Here is a 17653-nt window from a genome sequence, read left to right as displayed (position 1 = left end):
GGTAGCGGGGGCAACATCTTTATATAAATAAATATGTATAATTAACATTTTGACAAATAAAATTTTGAACTATATCTTTTTGTCATTTAAAGATTATATTATATTTTTTTTATTCTCAAAATAATTGTCTCATTAAAATACAAATACATCATTCATAAATTTATTCTATTATAATTGTAATATATTTTCATTAATATACCTTAATTTATTAAAAGATTATACATTTAAAGATTATATTTATATTTTTTTATCTCAAAATAATTGTCTCATTAAAATACAAATACATCATTCATAAATTTAATCTATTATAATTGTAATATATTTTCATTAATATACCTTAATTTATTAAAAGAATATACAATTAAAGATTATATTTATATTTTTTTTATCTCAAAATAGTTGTCTCATTAAAATACAAATACATCATTCATAAATTTTATTAATAGAATACTTTCGAATTTATTAACTATTATAATTAAAAGTATTTTAGAGTTTTTAATATTTATTATTCAAATCAACTCCACTAATTAATTTTTTAAAAACGGTTTCTAACACAAATGTCTTATTTAATTTTAGATTGAATATACTATCATAAACACTTCTATTATATTATCAGAAACGTAAATCATCCTTTTGAAATATATGCATTTAAAACAAAATATAATCATTAATATTTAAATATGTGTTTAAAACAAGTATATAATAATAGGTATATATTAGTTGTTTTGCAAGTGGGGGCCTTTGCCTACAGAAGCATGAATGTAGGTCCGTCCCTGCATGTATCTAATTACACAACACTTTTATTTTAAAATAGTTTTAATGACATGGCAGATTGCTTGTTTTCTATTGGATGACAGTGTAAAACTATTTTGTCAGTGCATATCCATTAAACTCTTTTGTTAATTGATGTAAAACTGATTGAGTATCATCTAATGATCCCCAAGTAAAATATTGAATTCTTTTTTAAATTAGAGTAGTTTTACATTATTATTTTTTACAAAATATATTATTTTAAATAAAAAACTATTTTTTTCATTATAAATATATTTTTATCATAAATAAAAATTATAATATTTTAGAATTATATGAGGCTGGAAAATTTTACTTAAATAATTAGATCACTTCTTTAAGACCAAACATCTATAAATTTCTGGTGTTGTTTCTCTTCCCTTAACTTTTACTTTTCACTTAAATTTTTTATCTTTATTTTTTGCTACATATCCAACCGATTTTTAGAAAGTTTTTTAAACTCTAAATTGAAAAATAATTTTGCTTTAAACTATCATTTTTCAAACCTACACAATTCAGCCTCACTTGTGTATATAGTCACATGTTCAACAAGTGACGGCAGAGTCTAACTCGTATGTAAAGACTGGTCGTGTCAGGAGAAAGATGACTTTCAACATTGTCTTTAACAAGAGGACTTTACTAAACACACATCTACCATTTAATGGTGACATGTTTGAACTATGAAAAGCTAGATTTAAAATTTTCATTCAAAGTTTTGATCCTGAATTATGGGAAACTATAATCAATGATTTGTCTATCCCTACTCACCATGTTAATGGAGAAGTAGTAGATAAACTAGATTTCCTTTGGATCATGTAGGAAAAGAAAAGTTTAAAATTGATTTTAAAATTAAACACTTCTTAGTTATATCCTTAGAAGAAAGTCAATTCTTTTGTGCTCATAATTGTAAATTCATCAAGGACATGTGGGACACTCTTTAAATAATATATGGAGCTTCTCCAAGTGTTAAACAAGAGCAAATAAATACATGAGACGAAGAAGATGAATGTTTCTTTCATAAGTGCTTCTCAAAATTTAGAAATGTTAGAAATAATGTTAGAATTTTTGTCACTGACAAATATCTAAGAATTAAAAATTGAAATAAAAAATCTCATCCAATCCTTAAATTAAGAGATGGGGATGTTTACGAATTTCAGTAAAATTCCAAAAAGGAAGAAATTATTGAAAAGTTGAATGAATTAATTCAAACTGCTAAAGGATGAAGGCATAAGCTTGAGTCTAGAAGAATCCCTAGCAATTTCATCAACAAATTCATGTAAAGACAAATCAACTCCAATAATCTCCTTAGAAACAACAATCTTGGTAGTTGAACGATCCTCGAAGGATTCAACATCAAATGGAGGAAATTCATCTAGAGAAGAATAATAAGAAGAAATTTCATCTAATGGAATATTCAAGAGAATAAAGGAAAATAAAGTCTCAACAAATAACAGACTCAGAGATTCGACATAAAGGAGAAACTTTGAATAGTCTGACCCATGTAGAACCTTCAATAATCTTTGTCCAATAAAGAAGATAAAGTTTGTTTGAAAGAATCTCACGAAGAATATGATCATAAGGTAACAAAGTTATCATACAAGCAGTTGTTCAAATTAAGCGTTAAGTTTATCGTAGAAAATGATAAAATTAAAAATATAACTTTGATGATCTTAAAGATTATCTTTAGTTTCTAAAAAAGTAATGAAACGCTTAAGTACGAAATAGTTAATATTAAAAACCTAGTTGTAGCTTATGAGATTTATGTCTCGATGAAAAAGGAATTAAAATATTTGCATGAAACCCTAAGTAAGTTTATTACGGGGAAAGAAAAATTTGACATGATTCTATCAAGTCAAAGGCATTACTTAAATAAAATTGAATTAGGTAGTCAACACACTAAAGGGACAAATAGGAAGAAAGTGGGTCGACTTGTCTATAAATGTTCTCACTGCAATAGGCTTAGCCGTTTAGAGCCATTTTGCTTTGATAAATTGAGAAGGTCTAGAGGTAGTAACCTTATACCTCTTAGAACTACTAAGGCACCAGGACCTAAGAAAATTTGGGCACCAAAGGTGAAAATATAATATGCTTTGTAGGGATGCTTTACGGCTTTAATGAAGTTGTGGTGCATATTAAATGAAGTTGTACAAAGCAAAAAAGAATACTTTTGAGTACAAAATAGTACTTGTTTGATCTGAAGCATATGGACCAAGGATGCTCGCTGATGGTGTTTATTAATGGTTGTGATCAAAACAAATGTTCGTTGAGGATGATTTTAACATCTTTGGTTTATGATAATCAGCTAACCTCTTAGTAGGTTGAGAGTATAAGTCTGTAATGGACGTATGTATCTTATGTTTAATCAACTCTTGTATCAACGATCTATAGAGAAGAACATACAATAGTTTGTTGACAGTCCCTCGAAAGCAGGGTCGTCTCAAACTATTTGGAGGCCCTGTTCTAATATTTTTAAAAATTCCTAACAAAAAAAAATCAAAAAAGTTCATATATCAACGCTAACAACATTCAGGTTTTTAACCAAAAAATATATGATTTTTTCCAAGATTTTTTTATTTGAGATCAAGTTAATTTATCAATTTTTTCTTATGTTTCTCGTATTCAAAATTAAACTTGTTAATCTTAAGAGACAATTTATGATGTGTTAATGAAGAATCAAAAGAAGAAAAAATAAAACCTAATTGGGGTCTATTTTTGGTTAAATTTGCAACATATTGATATTTGAACGAGACAAACTAAGAGTTAATTAACATTTAACAAATAAAACAATAAATTATAAATTAAAAATAAAATAATAAAATAATAAAATAATAATTAAAAAGTAAACTTATAAATTAGAAACTAAAAAATATTATTATAATGTATGGTATACATCAGAATTTTAAATTAAAATATTTATGCAAAATAATAAAAATGTAATATCAAAAAATAAAAGAGACCAATATTTCATAAGAGCACCTATATATTTTAGCAAAATCATGCAATCCATCTTAAGTATTCAAATTTTAAAACATATAAATAAATTAAGCTTGTATCAGGTATGCCATATTAATTAATTAATTAGAAAATAAATAATTAAAATATTGAATTGATATTCATAAAGAATATATAAAAAGAATTATTACAATTCACAATTCCTATAACTCTATTACTAATTATAAGAATTAATTAAGCATTAATTACATAAGCCTTATTGTATAAAATTTAAAGAAAATCTGATAAAAAAAAGTAAAAAATGAAACGTTTATACACTTTTGATTATTGGTTGAATTTGTTACGGACCTTTATCATCTACTGTAGTATGAAGACAAATTATATAGAAAGTCAAAATTAATTTCTGTGAATTTACCAAGCACAATTTATTCTTTAGTTTTTAATTGGAGTGAGTTATTGAGAGGCCCTTCTATGTTTAGAGGCTCTGTGCAGTGGACCAGACTGCACATATGTATAACCGGACCTGCTCGAAAGTATAGTCATTATCAAGGTTACTTGGTAATTAAGGTAGTACACTATTTAAAGGTTAAATAATAAAAAAATTGATTAACCCTTTACACAAGTGCTTTTATTAATAACTCATCGATTTAAACTTTTTTACTAATAAAATATATGAGTTGTTAGCTTTTATCAAGAAAAGGGTGCAAACAAAATGAACAATGGTGTAAAAAGTATGGGTTCCTGGGCAAGATACAACACAAGGTCAAAAAAGCACCAAGGAGGATGAAAAGTAAAAGGCTAATCGGTTAGGTGACCCACGCACTTCAAATTTTAAACAAAATCAAATGTAATCTTCTCTTCAAAGTCAGTCAAATATGTGCATTAATGGCAAACATGCAATATCTTTAAAAAATCAGGATCTGATCGATTAGGGTAGTAAACAAATCGATTAGATGGTCTATTTTTGGAAAGATTCTGCTCTCATATTTTCTGGGCAGAATCTTCATTAATTTTATGCAACTTTTGCATGCTCAAACCACTAAAAGAAACATTATAAACAGATAAGTACATTCTCTTCCTATGCATCTCAAATTTCTTCTTTTTCTTATGTTCTTGTGTGAGTCATTCTACACCGTAAGTATCACCACTCATGACCTCATCAAAATGCCTTCAATTTGAAGATTCTTCATGTAGAAGACTATTTGTAAAAGGTATATCATAAATAAATCAAGAAATAAGTGTGATGTCCAACCAAAAAGTGATCTAACCCTCTATTATGAAGGAGAATTTCCTTAACAAATTTAAGTCATATGTTCATATCTGCTAAGAGATTTCTTCACTAAGTTATTGGATCGATTGTTTACAAATCCAATGATGGCACGACCACTGTCAAACACCGATAACCACCAGAAAACTCCTAAAAACTATCTTCTCCCTATCATAACAACATACATGCTAGCAAAAGTCAAATGTTGGAACTAAAAGGAGCAAGGGAAGGAGAAAAGAGAAGGAATACAGATAGGTTGTGCGAGCAGGAATACAGAGAAGAGAGAGAAGCGAAAGTGAAAATGGACTCTTCTCCCTCCTATTTATAGAAGACTCATACAACGGGTGTCCGAGCACACGCCTAGCCTAGCCATCATTCCACATTTATTACGATGCGTGGCTCGACGCACGCATGCAACGTTACCCCTTCGGTTCCTATCAAATATTAACTTTGACCATAAATCTTACTCTCTTTTTTTATTATTATTAATCAAATGACTAAGATAAATTTTCTTACAAAACTCATGTGTTAGTTTTAATTGAATTAATCTTATGATATATATATATATATATATATATATATATATATATATATATATATGTGATGATAATGATGAACCAACCAATATTTGGTTGCATGTATAATGCATATCAAAATCCTCCACTCCTAAACACCTCGATGAACCATCTGCCATTGACAAATTTGATTTTTTTTTATAGAAAGAACAGGAAGAAAGAGAGTCACTATCACTATTATAATTTGGGGTGCTCTCGTAATTCCAAATGGTTCTACTTCAAGGAAATTATAATGGATTATTCTATCGATTTATCCGACGTTGATGCAATGATCATATGATTTCATGAACTCCATACCGATCTAAGGTTCAATGCCATTACCCCTCTCGTCTAACTCCATAATAATCACCGTTTATATGAAAAAAATGAAGGTTGAAGAAAAAAGGAAAAGGTTATACCTATTTACGAGGAAGATGAAACTAAGACTAGAGAAGTTTTGAATGCAACTTGACCTACTAGAGAAAAAACTCCAGAGTATCGTGGATAATAATGGGTTGATGATCTCCTCTTATAAGGGCATAAAACCTATGTCACATAGACTATGATTTTTTTCGTGTGCTAGTGACATATCAACAGTTGTTTAATGGCTTCTCGAGACGAATCAATGGTCCTCTGTAGACTTAGCTTTCTGAGACAGATCCGTCATTAGAAGCCTTTAATGATGCACATGATGCCCTATGCAACACTTAAAGGACTTGTCCCATGTTTCTCTTGAGGGACTCACCCTAGGTGACACTTGAGGGACTCAACCTAATGCTTAACTTGAAGGACTCGCCCTATACTTTGTTGGAGAAATTTGTGGAACTTCAAGAAATCGATATGTCGAAGTTAAATGACTTTATCCTTTTTAAGGCCTCCTGGTTGAGAGAGACTGTGAACTGAGATAATTTATTTAAGCTGAATAAGGAATGGCCCATAACAAAGTAGCCTATGGTAGAACCAAGCTTGGGGAAGAAATGGGCTTAAATGCACGAAGTGTGCTAGTCATCCAATGTGGGCATGGGCTCCTGAAGTAACGTGGTCGTCTGAAGGGAAAGACAATTCGTTTGACGAGGCTTGGATTCACCATCCATAATCTGTCTCACTTATCACACATGGCTATGAGGAATAATGATAGAAGATTGTTAAGGAAGGAGAAAAATCGTCTCTCTGCGATATGGGGAGAAAAAGCCTTTTTGTCACACATTCATAATGATGGAGCTATGGGAACCGCTCATAGTCAATTCCATGAGTCTTTATAAATATAAACCTTCAAGATCACATGACAAACATGAATTCCCAAAAAAAAATACGAGGTCTCTCACAATCACTATGTTCGCTAATTCTCATTTTTTCAGTGTTGTAATTCTACCAAATACAAATAGTAAAAAAAAAAGGGTATATTTTGTAAAATTCACGAACTAATATAATCATGTTCACAAATTCAAAGACTAAAAACCTATTTAGTATCACTACTATATTTCACCAAAATCACATGTTAGTAAAACTAGATGAAGCAAAAGTCCAATTAACCCCCCCAAAAGAAACAAACATAAATAGGCCCTAAACTACAAGGCCTCGAGTCTCATGTGCCCATGGTCCCTTTCCCTTAATCTATCTACTATACTCTATACTTATCTCTAAATTCTCAAATTCAGCACCTTCAAAACTCTTATTTCCCAAAAGTAAAGTAAACCAAAAGTCACCAAGTAACTAGTACTAGTATGGCTGTAAGCAACAACATAACCGCAATTCTAAACTTCATAGCAACACTATCCTCCATCCCAATAATAGCCTCCGGCATATGGCTAGCCTCAAAACCAGACAACCAATGCATCGCAAACTTCCGATGGCCAATTGTCATCATCGGCATCCTCGTCCTCCTCGTATCCCTCTCTGGTTTCATCGGTGCTTATTGGAACAAACAAGGTCTCTTAGCACTTTACCTTTTCACTATGGCACTTCTAATTGCTGTCCTCCTCATCGTCCTCGTCTTCGCCTTCGTCGTTACGAGACCCGATGGAAGCTATGTTGTTCCTGGTAGAGGGTACAAGGAGTATGGGTTGAATGGAGCTTCGTCTTGGTTGAGGAAAAGAGTGACTGGCTCTGGGAGTTGGCAGAAGATTAGACCGTGTTTGGCTGCTTCTGATGTTTGTGTTAAACTTAACCAGAATTATATCACTGCTGATCAGTTCTTCAGTTCTCACATTTCTCCATTACAGGTAACCATCACAAGTCTCTTTTTTTATTTCTTCTTTATCTTTCTCACAGTTTGTAGATAAAATAAGATAGTTTCATTACATGCTGAGTCGTCTTAATTTTTTAGAAACTCTGTGTAAGCAAAGATCCTATTTAATTACAGTTTAACAGTATCGGAGTTTAATGTGGTAAATTTACAGTCTATAGTATGGTCTATCTTGCACATCTTCAAAGACGGCTTTGTTACGAGCTGGTTAGAGTGCTGTTACTACTTGGAAACAAACAAGATGTAAATGATTGATTCAATAAAAGGAAATTATTTTGGACTTACTTATTGTTGCTCATTTGTCTGTACCTAAAATTCCAGGCCCACATCACATGGTACCATGTTACTATGTTTAATTTTCAACTACTGAATTCAAGAACTACTGTAATTTTTTACATTCATACATCATAATCATATATGGAAAACTTTAGGCGTATCACCCAAAAAGAAAGTCAATATTATTCGGTGAAGTTTGATACCCAAGAAAATAACATGTTTGTTTATGTACGTGTTGGACCCCAACACCTACAATGATACTTGTAATTATTTTTAATTTATTTATTTTTCAAATTATTACCGATGTTACCGCGTCTGTGTCGCTGTCATGTTTGGCTTCATAGCTTGATATCCTTCTTTCTCTTTGTGAAGTTACTATATTGTTTTGGTAGCTTGTAGGGAAAGATAGTGTCCATGACTTTTTTACTGGGACCAATAAATTGTGCACCGTCCCATTCAATATTCATAATATAATATGCATAACGTATTAGTTTAATAAAATATGTTTGGTGGATCCAAAGTTACTTTTTATTGCTGGTGACAATGATAAACTACGTGTCTTATGATGTGAATTTCAATCCATAGTTTTCAATCTTATTCTTAACTTGACCTACCATTTAGACATTGTATTAATTATTTGTTTGAAATTTAAGGTTCACACTTAACATGTCTATCTTGAATTAACCTGACTTGAAAATCTATCATTAGTAGTACAAGACATTAGACACATCCCTTGTTACAAGCTTGTGGAACCTTTCTTATATTATACGGGGACAATGATTGAGGCACTCCGAAAGTTCCATGACAGATAGCTACTGACTTATTCAGAGAAATCATTAGAAATTTAGACATTAATTTAATCAACTTTGTATTGTTAATTTCTTTGTTTTGTCTGTATTGCACAAGATAAAAATGTTATTGTTGACAGCTTGTGACATGGTTTGGTCGTGGTCTACCATTATGTATTTTTATCATTAGAAATCTAACTCTATATCTCATAGTTTACAACACTCGCATTCTCTACGAGATGGTTCAGGTCGGGCGATCTCATGACGCGCCATGTCACGCCAGCCCGTTTTATCCTCTGACCTCTTATTTTTTTTTGAAACAGTCCTCTAACCTCTTATAATGTTATTTGACTGATTGCATTATAGGCCGGTCTCTTCCAGAGCCCAATCAAAATTATCTCAACCTAGTTTGTTATTTCAATTTTATTATTGAAAAAAATATTCTATTACTTCTGCTAAGGAATTTGTTTGATGGTTTTTTTGTTGCAGTCAGGGTGTTGCAAACCTCCAACTGTCTGTGGATACAATTATGTGAGTCCCATAATGTGGACAAACCCTGTGAATCCCATGGCTGATTCAGATTGCAACTTATGGAGCAATGATCAGAACCAGCTATGCTACAATTGTAATGCTTGTAAGGCTGGTTTACTTGGGAACCTAAGAAAAGAATGGAGGAAAGCAAATATAATTCTCATTGTGGCTGTGGTTGTGCTTATATGGGTCTATGTCATTGCTTGTAGTGCCTTTAAGAATGCTCAAACAGAAGATCTCTTCACCCGTTACAAACAGGGTTGGGTTTGAATTTGATGCTGTTTCCTCAAAACATATGTAACATGGATACTTCAACTTATAATCAATCACTTCCATTTTCTAGTAGTTATTCACAACCAATTAAAATCAAATTCAGTAATGTGTACTCAATTAACTTTATCTTCATATCAGTTGACTTGTGAGTGATGACTTAGCCACAAATTTTCAAAGGTAGCAACTTAGGCTCACCATCACCATGTTTATATTTCTAATAATAGTGACTTTCTACATAGTATATTATTAGAATAGATCAATTATATATTTGTATATTTAGATAAGCTGTTGTTATATATATATTTTTTATTATACATTCATATTCAATGCTGTTATTATCCACAATTTCTACTAAGAGACTCTTCTGGCATATTCAGAAGTTATGAGCTCAAATTCAATTTTAAGAAAACAACAGTAATAAATTTTCTTAAAAAAAGTTTTGTCGGTCATTGTAGTTCTCATTAATTTAATAGATTAGTTGCAAATAGAAAATTTCTTTTAGAGAGAAAAGTTCGAACTTGAAAAATTAATCTATATAGTTATAAGCAGAAGATGCTCCGTTCATTAAAAAAAGGGTTAATAGTACTTCACCCCTGTAATTTTAGCGAATTTTGCTTTTCTCCCCTCTTTACCTTTTGACAACGGTTTCTTTCAAAAAAATCGTTGCCAAAACCTGTCTTTGGCAACGGTAGGGGGTAAATCGAAACACGCTCATATTTAGATAAGCTGTTGTTATTTTTATATTTTTTTATTATACATTGATATTCAATGTTGTTATTGTCCACAATTCTTGATAAGAGTCTCTTCTAACATATTCAAAAAAATTGAGTTCAAATTCAATTTTAAGAAAGCAACAGTAATAAATTTCCTTAAAAAATAGGTTTTATTGGGTATTGTAGTTCTCTTTAATTTAATAGATTAGTTACAAATAAATAATTTCTTTTAGAAAGAGCTTTGCCTCACAGTAGTTATAAGTAGAAGGTACTTCGTTCATAAAAAAACTTATAAACAAGTGTACTAAATATATTTTACTTTAATATAATAGTAACAAACATAATATTACAATTTATTTAAAATATTAATACATAATATTTTAATAATAAAAGTAATGTGATTAGATCAAAGTCCAATTCGTGAGGAGCATGAGACCCACTTCTCTAGAACCAGAAACGACCAGAAAGTGGACATGCTAGAGGCACACATGATATGGGTTGTGCGGCCCTCAACAATCTGTCAAATAAAAAGAGTTATAAGATCTCGTGACACATGCCATGCGAGAATGTTTTTTCTAAGAAAGTTCTAAAGTCTTTAAACCCTAAACTCTAACTATAAAGTATAACGAACGATTCTTACTTAAGTTTACACTATTGTAAACTATATAATTCAAACTTAGAGTCTTTATTGGCTTGATCATTGAAGTATTTGTAGGTACACCCGTCACCGCTGAAATCAACATACAACGATCATTGCTGAGGAGTTTATCACCAGCATCATCACCACTTGAATATCTAGACCCCCCTGGATCAATTAGGCATCATAAGTGGAAAATGTCCTCAACTTTTCCACTTTATATTTCTCTGATGAGGAAACCCCAACAAACTCAAGCAGTGAATTCACCTTTCGTCTAAGAAGTCTATGACCTACTTACAGATCTCCTCGCAATCGTTCAAAGGTAGTTAGAAGTTTTCTAAGGGCATAATGACAACATAGCACGGATAGCCCAAACTCGAGTTCGAGAACAACATGACAAAGTAAGTTAAAGTGTTTCCTTCACAAAACAAACAAGCCCATAATTAGGTGGTTCACGTTAGCGGAATCATGCATAGTATTATCCATGGTTCATTTGAAAGTGAAGTACTTCATTGAGAATAAAGAAGTACGATAATGAATTGCCCTTGAGGCATGTCACACGTGTTTCCTCATATCACTAAAGAATTGAGAAAGAAAAGAGGTACATGATAGTTCTGAAATAGAGCCCATACTTATATAAGCCATAAATATGAAACTAGATGGTTTTGACACTCGTCTAGAGCCATAATTCGTAAGTAACAACGACGAAGATGGTTAAGAAACCAAAGTCAAATGGATATTTTTTAGAAGTTTATATAAGGAATGATAAATCAAACATACTCAAGATTGAGGTCGGTCTACATAAAGAGGTAAAAGATCAACCCACACATTGTTACAAAAAGACACGAATTTGTTCGCTTGGACATTGGGGGAAATGCCTAACAATAACCCTAAAGTTGTTTTATATTCCTTAGCCGTCAAAAAGAGTGTCTTTATGTGGCTCAATATTGTAAAAAGAAATCGCTTGATAAAGCGAATGCATCTAGAACAATGTGATATGATCTCTTAAAAGCTTTTCAAGACTGAAGTTAAGTTTACTAATATCACATGGTTGTGGAAAGTCATATTTGTAAAAAAATAAAACAACAAACATAGGATGCATATCTACTACTATAATCTCAATAGAGTCTTTGTTAGTTGTAATTCAGATGCAGTTAGCATTTACTATTTCAGTTTAATTTCATTTGCATTTGATTTTAGTTTCCTTTGACATGTAGTATATAAACTAAAGTTTGGTCAGTTTGTTGTAATGCAACTTTCATAATTGAGATTGAAAAGTTAGTTAGAAATTCTAATACATTTTTCTCTCTCATTTCTTTCTCTCTCTATTCTTTCATCTTCATCTTTTTCCTCTTGTGCATCAATGGAGGATTGAACTCCAACAAATTGATATCAAGAGCTTCGGTTCTGATTTAGGGAAACACGAGTGTATGTAAGGTGTGTGATTGATCTCGTTCCTAAAATTCACACTAAATTGAAGTTCGAAATTGGAGAAGAATCACATTTCTTGATTTTTAGGGATTGGAAAACACAAGTGTTTGTGATATTTGAATGATTTACACAAGATAGAAGATGAACGACACTAATACTTGAACACAAAGCTTCTAGTATTCGACGGAAAGAATTGGAATCAGTGAATAATTTAGATGCATGTGTTGTTTGGAGCTCAAGATGTTCTTGATTTCGTCAATGACGGTTACACGCCGGTTGTAAAAGATGCAATAAAAGCGCAAACAAACATGCAACGTGGTACAAAAAGATGGATCAAAAGACATTGTTCTATATCTATCAGTGTGTGGATACGAAGGTGTTTGAGAAGATTTTCAATGCGACAACGGCGAAAGCTGTGTGTAATACACTTGTGCGGTGCTATGGTGGCGACACATCAGTAAAAAAGGTGAAGTTGTAGTTCTTACGCAAGCAATACGAGAATCTCAACATGAAGAATAATGAGAAGGTACCAGATTACATCTCTAGAGTGGCTCTGATCACGAATGAGATGAAAGCTTGTGGAGAAAATCTCTCTGAACAAGTAATCATTGAAAAGGTACTTAGATTAGATCCCTTACTCCTCAGTTTGATTACATAGTTGTATCCATAGAACATTCTAAAGACACTAGCACCATGAGAATTAAAGAACTTTAGAGTAGTTTAGGGGCACAAGAGTTGCGTCTGATTGAAAGAAACTCTGAAAGGGAGTCTGAACAGGCTCTGAAGGCTTATTTTGTTAATAAGAACAAGAAGCAAACATGGCTAGAGAACAAGAAAAGAAATGTTCAGAAGTCAAAACCTTCTTCTTCTTCAAAAGAGAAGAAATAGAAGAATGTTTACAAGGTAAATGAGAAGTGAAGAGTTGTTGGAATCAATTTCTTTTTTTGTTTGTAACCTTTACGGCGGCGGCGGCCGTGTGGTATATAATTTAGAGATGGTTAGGGTGATCTTTAGTCCTTCTTTGGGACCTTTTGTCCCCCCCCTTTTGAGTTGTTTATCTCACTAGGATAAGAGACACATATTAGAGGTGAGCTCAACATGATTTAACATTCTATGGTTCAGACGATTTATGAATTCTTGAATGACATTATTTTTTCAAGTTTGTTAATTAATATGAAAAATGTGGAAGAAATGAACATTTTCTAACTTGGCTAGTGCAACAAACGAAAGGAAAAGGAATGCGAGTTGCAGTCCTCAAAATGGTGGCGGTTGAAACTAACTATAAGTTGTGGAAAATTATAAACAACAAAAGTTTTGGTGAACCTATTGATATTACAAAGATAAGCAAATGAATTATAAATACTCTGGTGTATAGGGGGTTAAATAACAAAAAGCTTAGAAATTACATATTATCTTAATAATAGAGAAGTGTTAGTTTTTTTTTTGTATATTTCTTTTTAGTATGCTGGTTTTTTTGTCTGGTTAATGGCTGGATCCGATAAGGATCTCTTGTACTCATTGAACTTTTTTATCTTAATAAAGTTTTTAATTAAAAAAAAATGCTCTTGATGCTTTCTTTAGAGGAAATTGTTTTTGTTGATGGTGGTTTCGTGAAGGCAGGGTTCTAGGTTGTCATCTCCTTATTGGATGTAGTGTTTTATTGCTTTGGTTTTTTTTTCTCTTTGTATTGTTTGATTATTTTGTTTGTTTTATCTATTTGTTAATATTTTTCTTTTTTGATTGTTTTGCTGTCATTTGCTTTTTTTTCATTTTCAGGTTGATACACCTTTGTGTATGATGATGATGTTGTCGTTGTTATATATATAAAAATTGAGGAGGATTATATTTACTCCAGGAGTAGGTTATTATAACTTACTCCAAATCTATATCATTGATTCTTCTCAATCTAATGGTTAAAAATAATAAGTAATTAGATGTGAAGAGAGAAAACTATTACTTATTATTTTTAATCATTAGATTGAAAAGAATCAATGATCTAGATTTGGATTAAGTTATGATAACTTACCCTGGAGTAAATATAACCCCTCGTAAAAATTTTGTTGTAAAATGAATTCATGATCCTAGTTATACACTTTTTTTGTTAAAAAAAAAAATCTATAATTTGTCCCTAAAAAAATTCTTAGTAAGTGCAATTAGAAAGTCCCACTATGGGTGTCTAAATGCATGCATGTATTTGCTTATATTTATTCTTACATTTGGCAAGTACCATCTTACATCTGGCAAACATCATCTGACATAGTTCAGTGAATCTTCAAGAATGGGTAAAAATGTTTGTCCTTTTCCATTATAAACGAAAACGGTTGTTTTGAAAAACTTCTTACAATGTTACTATAATATATATATATATATATATATATATATATATATATATATATATATATATATATATATATATATATATATATATATATATATATATATATATATATTGGTTAAAGTAGAACTAAACTAGTCTCCTTAAATAAATCTTTAACTTAAATATTGCAGACGGAAAAATGTAATTAAAAGGATAAACTTTATTAAAATGACTAAAAATACAATTTTGTTAGCTATTAGTATAAACAAAAAATTATTTTAAAATTTAGTAAGTAATTGTTTATGTGTACTATATATAGATCAATTAAATTAATTGTTTAATAAATATAAAAAATATATATATTTTGATTTATAATTAGTAATTAACCCTATAATATATAGTAACAAATCAACAACGTAATATTATACCTATAAAGTTTCATAATCCTGAAACTACTCTCTTGCATATTCCATTGATACCAAAAAAAAATGGATCGACCCGGATTCACAATCGAACCCGCAAAAGCCAAATCCATGGCGGAAGCTTCCTCTCTCACTCTCACCGAACTCCTCCCTTCCCTCATCACCTCCGCCCAAACTCTCGCCCGCCCACCCATCTCCAACTTCCGCGTCGCCGCCGTCGGACTCTCCCAATCGGGTCGGATCCTAATCGGAGTCAACGTCGAATTCCCAGGTCTACCCCTTCATCACTCCATCCATGCCGAACAGTTTCTCCTCACAAACCTCTCCCTCAACAATGAACCCAATCTCCAGTCCTTCGCCGTCTCCGCCGCACCTTGCGGCCATTGCCGACAGTTCCTCCAAGAACTCCGCGGAGCACCCGATATTCAAATCATCGTAACATCAGAACCCGACCCGAAATCCAAAACCATTTCTCTGTCTGAGTTTCTCCCATACAGATTCGGTCCACACGATCTTCTTTCTCCACAAACTCCTCTTTTCTTGGAGCCACGTAACAACGGGTTAACACTTCTTCTTGCAGAACCAACACCAACACAGAAACTACCCAATGGCGTTTGCAACGGTGGTGACACTCTAGACATGAAGTTAAAGATCGCGGCTTTGGAGGCTGCGAATAAATCTCACGCTCCTTACAGTGATTCACCATCTGGGGTTGCAATTGTGGATTGTAATGGAAAAATCTATAAAGGCTCTTATGTTGAATCGGCGGCGTTTAATCCTAGTTTGGGTCCTCTTCAGGCTGCGGTGGTGGCGTTTATTGCTGGCGGTGGAGGTGAGTATGATGAGATAGTGGGTGCTGTGTTGGTGGAGAAGGATGGAGCTGTGGTGAAACAAGAGGGAAGTGTTAGGTTGTTGTTGGACGCTGTTTCTCCTAAGTGTGTGTTGCAGACTTTTCTGTGTTCTGTTGATCAGTCTAAGGTTTGATTGTAGTAATAGAAAACAAAGACAGAAAAATAATGTTAATATGCATGATGCATCTACGAGGTACATACTGTCTAGTTTTCACGTTTTGTTAATGAAGTATTCATATGTTGGCCACAAGATATGAACATTGTCTTTGTATTTTTGATTTTGTGATAAAAGTTTAATGATTCATTTTGTGTATTATTGGGTTTATACTTAAACTCCATGCAAATAATGATAACTGTTTTTAACTTTTAGTTTAGTTATTATTGTCTTCAATTTGATTAAATAGTTGAATACTAGTACTATAGAAGGATTAATTTGTATTTGTACTTACAAAAAGTACATTGTCTTTGATCTTAATAGTAATGGACCAATAAAACCTCTTTTTTGTGTTGTGAATCCGTCTCTTTCTTCGTTGCACGCTTGTCTATTGTTGTATGCTCGCCTATTTATATTGTGTTTATTTCTTCTCGAGTGAGAGATTATAACACTTTATTTTCGTTTAATGAGATTGTCATATGGTCATCATTTCCATTAGCTTGCCATTAATCGTTTTGTCTAAATGTTTTAATGCCCTTTATTAGAGTGATTATCCGAGTCACTACTGAGTCAGCAGACCGCGTTGAAATTTAGGGTTGAGTTGACTTCAGAGCTTGAGAAAGCCGTCCCTTAATGGCATTTATTGTTGATCCTATTTGAGATTGGCTTGAGCCCATCCATCGCTTTCGAGATATTCTTTAGGGTTTTGGTGAGCTTCTTGTAAAGAGGGTTGGCCTGATTGATGCTAAGTGAACTTATGTAAAAATAGATATACCAGAACAAAGTCCTTTATGTATAAGACGCGTAGGGGCGAAATGCTTTAAGCCATAAACCCCGACCTTTACCTAGGCCCAAAACACGACCTTGTCAAACAAGTTCAATTGTTAGGCCTCCAAATTTATGAGAGAAAATACATATTATGAGGTAATTGAGTCGTGGAGAAGGCAAGGAATCATAAGGGTTTCATCTCTCATCTCTTGTGGCTTATATATTGGACGATCAACCAAACCTTCATCGGTTGTTTCTTCGCCCAAGACATTGCGAGATTGTAATTAGACGAAACAGGTTGATTATGATGCTAATTAAGTGCAGAAACATAACAATGCGAATAAATTCAGTAAACAACAAACATGAAAGGCTACCTAGATGAATTTTCTCAAGAACACGAATAACGCGATAAAAAGTTTTTTGATTGAATTTGAAAGAGATGATTTGTATAATGTAGGGACAATAATCTTAGTATTGAATTTAGAATTTCTTTATCAACAAGAAGAGATTCACAAATCTACTTAGAGTTTCAAACTTTTTTTAAAATTTCTTAAAGATGAAGAAACTTGAAATTTGGAGAGTGATTTGTGCAAGGTTTTGACTATACTTTTATGTATGATTTTTGGTGTCATTTGTGAATGAATTTGTGTTAAGCAATAGATTCTAATATAAGGTTAATCGGTGG

The 17653-nt window shown here is 32.1% G+C and overlaps 2 protein-coding genes across 2 annotated transcripts; both read left to right on the top strand.

The window, feature by feature from the left end:
* Positions 1 to 7140: 7140 nt before the first annotated feature.
* Positions 7141 to 9747, top strand: LOC131603779 (tetraspanin-2). Its single transcript, XM_058876209.1, has 2 exons — positions 7141 to 7784; positions 9361 to 9747. The coding sequence occupies exons 1-2, from the start codon at positions 7287 to 7289 to the stop codon at positions 9670 to 9672; spliced, it is 810 nt and encodes a 269-aa protein (XP_058732192.1). The 5' UTR covers positions 7141 to 7286; the 3' UTR covers positions 9673 to 9747.
* A 5471-nt stretch (positions 9748 to 15218) lies between these two features.
* LOC131608129 (cytidine deaminase 1-like) lies at positions 15219 to 16359 on the top strand. The gene has a single exon (XM_058880060.1). The coding sequence runs from the start codon at positions 15262 to 15264 to the stop codon at positions 16177 to 16179; it is 918 nt and encodes a 305-aa protein (XP_058736043.1). The 5' UTR covers positions 15219 to 15261; the 3' UTR covers positions 16180 to 16359.
* The last annotated feature ends 1294 nt before the right edge of the window (positions 16360 to 17653 follow it).

Source organism: Vicia villosa, linkage group LG5 (genome assembly GCF_029867415.1).
Source record: "Vicia villosa cultivar HV-30 ecotype Madison, WI linkage group LG5, Vvil1.0, whole genome shotgun sequence".
NCBI lineage: Eukaryota > Viridiplantae > Streptophyta > Magnoliopsida > Fabales > Fabaceae > Vicia > Vicia villosa.
The sequence above is the reverse complement of the archived record's forward strand: the minus strand, read 5'-3'. Positions and strand labels throughout refer to the sequence as shown.

What these genes read in the sequence shown, in the direction of transcription:
- LOC131603779 (XM_058876209.1), top strand. Translation starts at nt 7,287, where the DNA reads ATGGCTGTAAGCAACAACATAACCGCAATTCTAAACTTCATAGCAACA. An exon ending in CTCACATTTCTCCATTACAG is followed by an intron (nt 7,785 to 9,360) that starts GTAACCATCACA and finishes TTTTTGTTGCAG; the next exon opens with TCAGGGTGTTGCAAACCTCC.
- LOC131608129 (XM_058880060.1), top strand. Translation starts at nt 15,262, where the DNA reads ATGGATCGACCCGGATTCACAATCGAACCCGCAAAAGCCAAATCCATG.